General features: G+C 54.8%; 1 protein-coding gene across 1 annotated transcript in view; it reads left to right on the top strand.

Annotated features, from left to right (window-relative positions):
* GTF3C2 (general transcription factor IIIC subunit 2) overlaps positions 1-10817 on the top strand; it is a gene marked incomplete at its 3' end in the record, with an annotated part of 30037 nt that extends 19220 nt beyond the window's left edge. The window contains exons 10-17 of the mRNA XM_018575368.1: positions 24-139; positions 2799-2928; positions 3953-4094; positions 4537-4698; positions 5067-5154; positions 9566-9694; positions 10138-10305; positions 10710-10817. Of these exons, the coding sequence (XP_018430870.1) occupies positions 24-139; positions 2799-2928; positions 3953-4094; positions 4537-4698; positions 5067-5154; positions 9566-9694; positions 10138-10305; positions 10710-10817 (1043 nt within the window). The remainder of the gene's footprint in view (positions 1-23; positions 140-2798; positions 2929-3952; positions 4095-4536; positions 4699-5066; positions 5155-9565; positions 9695-10137; positions 10306-10709) is intronic.
* Positions 10818-11482: the final 665 nt, after the last annotated feature.

Genomic DNA, 11482 nt, shown 5'->3' on the forward strand with positions numbered 1-11482 from the left:
TGTGAAGTCTGATCACCATACAGATGCCTATTACACGGATGAGAGGCTCCATCTCCCCATCTGCCGCCCGTCACTGAACACCGAGTGCGACGCCGCCATCCACCAATCAGAGAGCTGCTGTGTGCGACGTCTTCAAAGGGTGAATATAGAATGTAAACTATAAGAGTATGTCGGGGTGATGAGGTGGATTGGATTGGGGGGGGCGGTGATGAGGTTTATTTTGTGTGGTGTCGGGGGTGATGAGGTGTATTGGGGTGCGGCGTCCTGTATCGGATAGAATAGTGTGGAGGATATAATGGTTGGCCGTCGTCCTCTGGCGGTCTCGGCACTGATTGATGGACTCGTCTCGGGGGAGTCGGCTCGCTCTCTGGCTCTCTGGGGGGCAGTTAGTCGGCAGAAATTAATAGTCATTAAAGATCCACTTATCTCCCATTTTCAAAGGGCCAGGTGACATTTTTTTCTAAAACAACACAGACTGAGGATTTCCGGGCAGTTTCTTTTATAATTCAGAAGAACTGTGTCTCAGTCCATGATTATACAGCCATGGAGAATGGGAACCAGCAATAGAGGACTACAAATCCCATGATTCTATTATACAGGGTTGCATTTGGCCCTCTCCGGGGCTGTGCGGGTGCCGGGAAGGAGGAGATGTGGTGCCAGACTGGCACTGTCAAAGACTGCTACTGTGAGGTCCCCGGGAAGTGTGGGACCTCAGGCAGCCGATGTAAAGGGTCAGTATCGGGCATTGGGGGCATTTCCGCCAGTACTTGTAGCGTGCTGCACCTACAAGGCGGAGCAATCTCGGGGCGGGAGGCAAGACCTTGGCTGGTCCCAAACCTAACGGAGGGTGTGGGGGGGTCAGCCCGGAGTTGTACAAGTTACTTTCGGTATGTGACGGACCGCCTGGTCCCCCGACTGGGTACCTCCGTCCGAAACTCTGCAACCAGAAGATAGTGTTGGCGACCCAAACCTCCCTAATAACCCAGCAGGACCGGTCCCGGGGTCTAGGGAAACAGACTCGGCTCCCCATAATGTGAATATAGGTCACTGGGGTCCTCCTGATCCATGCAGTGTAACCAAAGGGTCCCACACAGCCCAGAGCACCACGGCAAGCCCCTCCCCCAATCTATAGAACCCCCTCCACAACCAAGGCCCCTCTCCCAATCTATAGAACCCCCTCCACAACCAAGGCCCCTCTCCCAATCTATAGAACCCCCTCCACAACCAAGGCCCCTCTCCCAATCTATAGAACCACACTCCCTCTTTTTAGCGTCTGGGTAACATGTAGAGATGCGGCATCCATTGTATGGCCGAGTCCGGTTATTTATCATCCGGTGACACCGCAATTATTCCGGCGCTCTGCCGCCTCTTATCTCTCGGCACACATTGGAGGGAGACTTATCTGTACATCGCGCCCTGGATTTATAGACGGGGGCGGGGCAGGCAGACTGCAGAGATCTTCCATTGTCCGGGCCCTACCACGGGGCCCATTTACTGAGATGCAAATAACGGCTTTCTTACGCTCCTCCCCTGTCCTGTGTGTGTGTCCCGGCCGCTCCTCCCCTGTCCTGTGTGTGTGTCCCGGCCGCTCCTCCGTGTCTGTATGGTTAGATGATTGTAGTATGTCCCACGCATGGTCAGGCTCTCTAGCCCCCTCCCCCATCTCGGGGTCAATATTCACTTAGCTGCCACTTTGTCCTTTTTAATTAAAGCCGTTCAGGCGAAACGAGCGGATCATCTTTATGGAGATGGATGGGATGGGGTTACATCTGCTCCCCGTAGATGGCGGAATAAAGGATGCATAGGTTGTCTGTACTATAACCCTCAATAGTCCCAACACGGGAGCCATCTGTATACCTGGGCGCCAAGATATGGAAACCAGTTCTATGACCAGTATGTATGGTGGAAGCTCTGTCATTACTGGTTCCTCGTACATAATCCGTTTCCATGTCTTATCCATAAGGACTTCGTGTACTGACCCCGGAAACCCTCCACCTGCCACCCGCTTTCATTTCTTTTCCACGTCCTATATAAAGAGGTAAAATACACAAAGTATGTGAACCCCGGACCGTCACACCTACTATATGGCCCACAGTATGTTCCCCCCCTTCCCTCAGATGACGGGGTTCAGGGGTCTCCAGTGAAGGTTCCGTTCCTTCTCCATCATACAGAGACATTGTAGACAGTTGGGCTCTTCCAGCCTTGTGGTCACAGTTTGGTGAAGACCCTTTTCTGTCCCCCCCATGACTGTCCCCTGGAGTGAATTGGAATGGCAATGATGAGCCCGGTCTTCTCATCCAGCATCAGTACCTGACCTCACAGATGGATACACATTCCCACAGACACCCTCCTAAATCTAGCAGAAGAGTGGAAACTTATAGCCACAGAGGAGGACAACGCAATCTATGTCCTTGGGGGGTCTCCATATTAATGGAAAATGGGGGACAGATCCATAATGACCTTGGTTTTGGAAGCTTATATGGGTGAGATGGTCGGGTGGAGTGTCCACAAGCTTGGCCATATAGTGCAACTGCATCCCGTAAGATCTCCGCCCCAACAATGTCCACCTCATGGATCGCCATCCTATGTCTCCTGATACCTGGAGCTCCTCCGTATCTCCACACAGACCTCTCACAAGAGCGGATCTTTCCATCTGAACTCCCCCAATACCCCATAAGTGGCCCTTTGGGTGTGCAGCCGCCATGATTGGGGAAAGGTTCCGGCTATGTTTAGTCCAGGTCATGGAGCTCGATGGGAAGGAAGGTGTCAGGTGGTCGGCTGATGTTCTTCTCTTCTAGGTGGACCCTGTGGTTCGGCTGTACGTTGGCTCGGTCAAGGCGTGTAAACCTGGAGACAATGGGCAGTGTTTCTCCGTGGCCTGGCTCCACTCTAAACCCCACCAGTATCTGGCGGCTGGATTCTTCGATGGTGAGTTTTGCGCCTCGTCGATCTCCCCGGTCCGGGCCTGATGGGTTCTTGGTTATGATGGCTCATTCCTTGTATTCAGCCTACGCTGTGTCTGGCTGTATTCTTGGGCAATGACCGCTAAGGATGCTTGTTACCTGGCTGACTCCCTCCTGGATCCAGTAATTCGCATCACTGACCAGGCAAAATCATGGCCAAAGTTCTGAAGCCATTGGGTCATCATGGGAGTGTCACGTCTACTGCGAGTGATAGCAGTGGAGCTCAACTGCGGAGGGGATATGGTGGCCTTTCTGAATACTTGGCTTCTCAGACGTGAGTCTCAGGCGTCACTCCCAGTCTTAAGGGGGACTTTGAGACTCTTGCATCATAGCCAGGGTTAAACAAAAATATTAGATGGGCTATTTCCTCATAGCACCACCAACGTCTTGGTATAGGGATCCAGGGGGGATTTGTATCTCGCTGAAGTATTACGAGTCTATTGGTGTCCCAATAAGCAATAGGTTCTCCCCACAGACATGTGACAATGGCACAGATCAGCACAATATTGGATAGCTATGAGCTGACTGTAATAGGCTCCAAGTGGAGCGACACCTGCTGTTTTGAGCAGTTGCAGAGCAGCGTAGTACAGGGTGTGGGTCCGGGTGGATGGTGGTCCGTCACGTGGAGAGTTGGGGGTCCAGTGATGAGGGGTTCAGGAGGCAGCAGGCGTTCTGACTCCAATTGTTGAACGCCATGCTGCCTCAGCTGGAGCTTTAAATAGCCCCAGGATGTGGGAGGAGCCGCCGGCCGGAACGAGTGACTTCCGCGTTCCACCATGGAACGCAAGCCGCTCGCTTCACAATCAGGAAGTCGAGCGACTTCCGCGTTCCACAGTGGAACGCGAAGCGGCCGTCATGGAAGCCGGCAGGACCGAGGCGGCCTGGCCCCGAGGGGAATCGTCACAGGGAGCCAGGTAACCAGCACTTTTTAGGAGAGGTCTGCTCAGTACAGGACGGCTTCTGAACTCTGTGTCTTGTCTGCCTTCCAGGCACGGTGTCCATCTGGGATCTGTATACCAAATCTATTCTTCAGAAGGTGCGCCAGGGTCATGTGATCAAGCAGTACCCGTTCCTCAGCTTTCCGGCCCACAACCATGCTGTGCGCTGCATCGAATGGTGCAAGGCAGACAGGTACTGGATGAGAGAGTGAGCGACAGTGGGGGTCGGGGGCAGTTAAAGGGAACCTGTGCTTGTCTAACCCCCAGGCACTCCCCCCCGAATGTCTCCTGTTTCCTGTATGTGTGACCGTGCCCCGCTGTGTTCTCCCTATGGGGAAATATGGCTTCCAGTTGCATTTGCTACTCCTAGCGGTTCACGGAAGGACGATACCATGCTCCCTTCTGTGGGTGGGTGCGATCTCACCGGCACCCAGTCCAGACCCACTCCCATCCCTGTGCACCACCCACACTGGATGCCCACCATGTTGGTGAATTCCCGTGGTGTCAGGTCCGCATGGGTTACATCTCCTATGGGGATATCTGCACCTCCTATCCAGGTCATGTGACCAATACCTGCTCAGACTGAACATCTTATTGCCGCTACGTGATTGGTCGATGTGCTCTCTCTCTCTCAGTAATTTCATTGTGACGTGCGGTGCTGATCGAAATTTGAAGTTTTGGGACCTCCGGCGGTTGGCGGCTCCGATTAATGATTTTAAGCGCTTCCAGAGCACGGAGATGACGTGGCTGCTGCCATATTGCGGGGTGGTGGTGGCACAAGACAACTGCTTTGCCGCGTAAGTATCTCCACATATTGGGGGCAAATTACTTCGAGCTGAGACTCCTAGTCCTGAGCAGACAATGCCGGATGGGGGCGCCGCGGCACTTACCAGAGCTGGGGGGTGGACCTTCTAACGCAGGGGTGTCAATCTCAATGTAATGGTGGGCCGCATCAGCATTATGGTGGCCCTCAAAGGGCCTGTAAGACGATATAAATGTATCTAGTCATCATCATCGCCTCTGCGTTCCATTGTCACGGGTTGTAGTAATAACTTAATACCGAGATCTGAAGGTAGAAGTCTAGGAGATGGCCCGGTGGGCCCGATTCGGCCCCTGGGCCTTGAGTTTGACACACGCGTGTTCTAACCGATCCGTCTTGCTGTAGGTACGGGCTGTGCGGCCTCCATTATGTGGACTCGGGGTTCATGGGATACAAGCCATACTTTGCTGCACCGCGGAGAGGGACGGCCTGGGTAAGGAAAGCTTCTTCTTATTGTGTCGTGCCTATCCTCCCAGGATGAGGAGGGTCTCGGGATTTGTGTCAGCTGAGCATTCTGGGTAATGGGAGCTGTGGAGCGGAAGTGACATTTATGAATGGAGAAGGTTGGATGGGTTGGGTAGAGGTTGGGATAGGTATGGTGGACTGACTAGGTAGAGGGTGGGATAGGGATGGAGGACTGACTAGGTAGAGGGTGGGATAGGGATGGAGGACTGACTAGGTAGAGGGTGGGATAGGGATGGAGGACTGACTAGGTAGAGGGTGGGATAGGGATGGAGGACTGACTAGGTAGAGGGTGGGATAGGGATGGAGGACTGACTAGGTAGAGGGTGGGATAGGGATGGAGGACTGACTAGGTAGAGGGTGGGATAGGGATGGAGGACTGACTAGGTAGAGGGTGGGATAGGGATGGAGGACTGACTAGGTAGAGGGTGGGATAGGGATGGAGGACTGACTAGGTAGAGGGTGGGATAGGGATGGAGGACTGACTAGGTAGAGGGTGGGATAGGGATGGAGGACTGACTAGGTAGAGGGTGGGATAGGGATGGAGGACTGACTAGGTAGAGGGTGGGATAGGGATGGAGGACTGACTAGGTAGAGGGTGGGATAGGGATGGAGGACTGACTAGGTAGAGGGTGGGATAGGGATGGAGGACTGACTAGGTAGAGGGTGGGATAGGGATGGAGGACTGACTAGGTAGAGGGTGGGATAGGGATGGAGGACTGACTAGGTAGAGGGTGGGATAGGGATGGAGGACTGACTAGGTAGAGGGTGGGATAGGGATGGAGGACTGACTAGGTAGAGGGTGGGATAGGGATGGAGGACTGACTAGGTAGAGGGTGGGATAGGGATGGAGGACTGACTAGGTAGAGGGTGGGATAGGGATGGAGGACTGACTAGGTAGAGGGTGGGATAGGGATGGAGGACTGACTAGGTAGAGGGTGGGATAGGGATGGAGGACTGACTAGGTAGAGGGTGGGATAGGGATGGAGGACTGACTAGGTAGAGGGTGGGATAGGGATGGAGGACTGACTAGGTAGAGGGTGGGATAGGGATGGAGGACTGACTAGGTAGAGGGTGGGATAGGGATGGAGGACTGACTAGGTAGAGGGTGGGATAGGGATGGAGGACTGACTAGGTAGAGGGTGGGATAGGGATGGAGGACTGACTAGGTAGAGGGTGGGATAGGGATGGAGGACTGACTAGGTAGAGGGTGGGATAGGGATGGAGGACTGACTAGGTAGAGGGTGGGATAGGGATGGAGGACTGACTAGGTAGAGGGTGGGATAGGGATGGAGGACTGACTAGGTAGAGGGTGGGATAGGGATGGAGGACTGACTAGGTAGAGGGTGGGATAGGGATGGAGGACTGACTAGGTAGAGGGTGGGATAGGGATGGAGGACTGACTAGGTAGAGGGTGGGATAGGGATGGAGGACTGACTAGGTAGAGGGTGGGATAGGGATGGAGGACTGACTAGGTAGAGGGTGGGATAGGGATGGAGGACTGACTAGGTAGAGGGTGGGATAGGGATGGAGGACTGACTAGGTAGAGGGTGGGATAGGGATGGAGGACTGACTAGGTAGAGGGTGGGATAGGGATGGAGGACTGACTAGGTAGAGGGTGGGATAGGGATGGAGGACTGACTAGGTAGAGGGTGGGATAGGGATGGAGGACTGACTAGGTAGAGGGTGGGATAGGGATGGAGGACTGACTAGGTAGAGGGTGGGATAGGGATGGAGGACTGACTAGGTAGAGGGTGGGATAGGGATGGAGGACTGACTAGGTAGAGGGTGGGATAGGGATGGAGGACTGACTAGGTAGAGGGTGGGATAGGGATGGAGGACTGACTAGGTAGAGGGTGGGATAGGGATGGAGGACTGACTAGGTAGAGGGTGGGATAGGGATGGAGGACTGACTAGGTAGAGGGTGGGATAGGGATGGAGGACTGACTAGGTAGAGGGTGGGATAGGGATGGAGGACTGACTAGGTAGAGGGTGGGATAGGGATGGAGGACTGACTAGGTAGAGGGTGGGATAGGGATGGAGGACTGACTAGGTAGAGGGTGGGATAGGGATGGAGGACTGACTAGGTAGAGGGTGGGATAGGGATGGAGGACTGACTAGGTAGAGGGTGGGATAGGGATGGAGGACTGACTAGGTAGAGGGTGGGATAGGGATGGAGGACTGACTAGGTAGAGGGTGGGATAGGGATGGAGGACTGACTAGGTAGAGGGTGGGATAGGGATGGAGGACTGACTAGGTAGAGGGTGGGATAGGGATGGAGGACTGACTAGGTAGAGGGTGGGATAGGGATGGAGGACTGACTAGGTAGAGGGTGGGATAGGGATGGAGGACTGACTAGGTAGAGGGTGGGATAGGGATGGAGGACTGACTAGGTAGAGGTTGGGATATGGTATTGAGGACTCTACTATTTGGATGGGCTGGGCAAGGGTTGGGATAAGGTATGGGGGCAACTAGTGACAGGATGGACTGGAAGGAGGCTAGTATACAATATGGAGGACTGGATTGGATGGAGTGGGCAGATGGCGGGGTATGGCATGGAGGACTCTCCTGATTGGATGGAGTGGGCAGAGGGAGGGGTTTGGTGTGGAGGATTGTATGGAGTGGGTGGGGTTTGGTATGGAGCACTCTGATTGGATGGAGTGGGTGGGGTTTGGTATGGAGGATTGGATGGAGTGGGTGGGGTTTGGTATGGGGGATTCTGGTGATTGGATGAACTGGGCAGTGGGTGGGGTTTGGTTTGGGGGATTGGATGGAGTGGGCAGAGGGAGGGGTTTGGTATGAGGGACTCTGATTGGATGGAGGGGGTGGGGTTTGGTATGAGGGACTCTGATTGGATGGAGGGGGTGGGGTTTGGTATGAGGGACTCTGATTGGATGGAGGGGGTGGGGTTTGGTATGAGGGACTCTGATTGGATGGAGGGGGTGGGGTTTGGTATGAGGGACTCTGATTGGATGGAGGGGGTGGGGTTTGGTATGAGGGACTCTGATTGGATGGAGGGGGTGGGGTTTGGTATGAGGGACTCTGATTGGATGGAGGGGGTGGGGTTTGGTATGAGGGACTCTGATTGGATGGAGGGGGTGGGGTTTGGTATGAGGGACTCTGATTGGATGGAGGGGGTGGGGTTTGGTATGAGGGACTCTGATTGGATGGAGGGGGTGGGGTTTGGTATGAGGGACTCTGATTGGATGGAGGGGGTGGGGTTTGGTATGAGGGACTCTGATTGGATGGAGGGGGTGGGGTTTGGTATGAGGGACTCTGATTGGATGGAGGGGGTGGGGTTTGGTATGAGGGACTCTGATTGGATGGAGGGGGTGGGGTTTGGTATGAGGGACTCTGATTGGATGGAGGGGGTGGGGTTTGGTATGAGGGACTCTGATTGGATGGAGGGGGTGGGGTTTGGTATGAGGGACTCTGATTGGATGGAGGGGGTGGGGTTTGGTATGAGGGACTCTGATTGGATGGAGGGGGTGGGGTTTGGTATGAGGGACTCTGATTGGATGGAGGGGGTGGGGTTTGGTATGAGGGACTCTGATTGGATGGAGGGGGTGGGGTTTGGTATGAGGGACTCTGATTGGATGGAGGGGGTGGGGTTTGGTATGAGGGACTCTGATTGGATGGAGGGGGTGGGGTTTGGTATGAGGGACTCTGATTGGATGGAGGGGGTGGGGTTTGGTATGAGGGACTCTGATTGGATGGAGGGGGTGGGGTTTGGTATGAGGGACTCTGATTGGATGGAGGGGGTGGGGTTTGGTATGAGGGACTCTGATTGGATGGAGGGGGTGGGGTTTGGTATGAGGGACTCTGATTGGATGGAGGGGGTGGGGTTTGGTATGAGGGACTCTGATTGGATGGAGGGGGTGGGGTTTGGTATGAGGGACTCTGATTGGATGGAGGGGGTGGGGTTTGGTATGAGGGACTCTGATTGGATGGAGGGGGTGGGGTTTGGTATGAGGGACTCTGATTGGATGGAGGGGGTGGGGTTTGGTATGAGGGACTCTGATTGGATGGAGGGGGTGGGGTTTGGTATGAGGGACTCTGATTGGATGGAGGGGGTGGGGTTTGGTATGAGGGACTCTGATTGGATGGAGGGGGTGGGGTTTGGTATGAGGGACTCTGATTGGATGGAGGGGGTGGGGTTTGGTATGAGGGACTCTGATTGGATGGAGTGGGTGGGGTTTGGTATGGAGCACTCTGATTGGATGGAGGGGGTGGGGTTTGGTACGAGGGACAGGATTGATGGGTGGAGGTTGAGGCAAATGCATTGTGTTGTTGGTTATTGCCGGACGTATCCCGGCACATAGAGATGAACGTTCCGCCACCGGATCTCCCAGCATCCTCTCCTCCTCCATGCTGTTTTGCAGAGCGTGTCGGGCTCGGACTGGTTGGGCTCGGTCACCGCCGGGGATATCACGGGCGAGGTGATGGCCGTCCTGATGCCGTTTCTCAATGTCCATTCCATTAACACCAAGCGCCCGGCTGACCGCAGATTCGTGAGTACGACCGCCGCTTGTTCCCGAGTGTCTCCAACGTCACCTACTGCTCCCTACTAGTCCACATGTGGCGGCTGCATTCCTTTCACCTGGTGATCCTGCCAGGTACACGCTTCCTGTCCGAGGGTGACAACACTCACTGTACTGTATCTTTAGAAGGAGCCATGGTTGTCACCCTGGGACAGGACTACAAACCAGCCTGCCTGTGTCATGGTGGAGTGATGGGAGTTAGTAGTTTACAAGAGAAAGATAACGTTGTTTATGATGTCACAGGAAGTGACGAGGACACGGTATTTCTGGCAGGATCAGCAATATAATGCCGTTGTCGGATCCATGGTGATGATATTATGGGATATATTTGTCATGAAGACGTCCGGCACGGAGAGGAGACTTCCTGCTCTGTCAGTAATGGTCACTTCCTGTCTCTGTTCTCCTCCATGCAGCCCATTTATAAAGCGGACTTCCTGTCCTCCGCGGCTCCCTTAGAGGGCGACGTGCAGAGCCCACCCGACGCGCCGCTGACCAAGAGCACCGACTACCAGCGCTTCAAGCCGAAGTCATTCCGAGCGGCAGAAAGCCGGGCCGCCCTCCTCTTCCAGGACACGGATCTGGTGAGACTCCTCCCCCTGTGTGACCATGCCCCACCCCCCATAGGGAATTTCTTATATTAAAGGCCAACTCCGGGGTTCCCGCCTCGGATCTGTTATTGTCCCTCTGCTCATTCACACATTTCATATAAACCTCAGAAGAGGTGAAACTACAAACCCCATCGTACCTGTGACCATCTAAGAGCCCCCAATTCTGCAGCTACATGTGGATGCTTAGGGGAGCGTCTGGGCAGCGGCCTAACCCGTGCTGACCTCTGCCCCGCCCACACTGTGCTGACCTCTGCCCCGCCCACACTGTGCTGACCTCTGGCCCGCCCCACACTGTGCTGACCTCTGGCCCGCCCCACACTGTGCTGACCTCTGCCCCGCCCACACACTGTGCTGACCCCGCCTACGCTTCTCTGCAGAGGGACTTCCATCGCATTAACAGCCGGAAACCCACCAAGAGGATGCAGATCAATGAGACGAAGGGGGATGTAAACATGGAGCGTGTCCAGCTGGAGTCCATACACAAGGTGAGGAGATGGTGGGAGCTCCTCATAATGGGCACAGCGGGTGTACAGACCCGGGAACTCAGCACAGGGATGGTGGGGGGCCCTCATAATGGGCACAGCGGGGGTACAGACCCGGGAACTCAGCACAGGGATGGTGAAGTCCTGAGGGGCCGGTATAGCGGCAGCCGGTGCAATGACAGCAATGTCTGTAGTCCCCTCACTGCCGGGGGAACCCCCAGAACCAGGCCCACCAGAACCAGGCCCGCCTTCACCCGGATATTTCTATCTTGTTTTTATCCGTTTTTACATGTTGGTGAATTTTATACACCCCCCCTCCCCACCTGACAGCACTTATATATGTGACCGGGCCGGCCCTAGGGGGGTCAGGGGTCACAGACTGGACATTGCCGGGATTTGACTTCATCCAATGAGAGATGAGGCCATATTACACTGAGCCCAGCCAGGCGTTGGGCCTGGGGGGGAGGGGCAGACGATGTCTGATTTGCCCCGCTGTGCTCTCGCTCACATTGAGCTGATTTAGAAGGTGAATTTCTGATTCTTTATTAAAATCTTCCTTTTTACACCCGTTTCCGTCTGATTTCCCAGAGCCGGCCGCGCTCCAATGACGGCAGCAGTAACAAAATCCCGCACCGATCTGTATTATGAGGGTTCATTTCCACTTGCTG

This window comes from Nanorana parkeri, unplaced genomic scaffold, assembly GCF_000935625.1.
Source record: "Nanorana parkeri isolate BGI_ZX_2015 unplaced genomic scaffold, ASM93562v1 scaffold3842, whole genome shotgun sequence".
Classification (NCBI taxonomy): Eukaryota; Metazoa; Chordata; class Amphibia; order Anura; family Dicroglossidae; genus Nanorana; species Nanorana parkeri.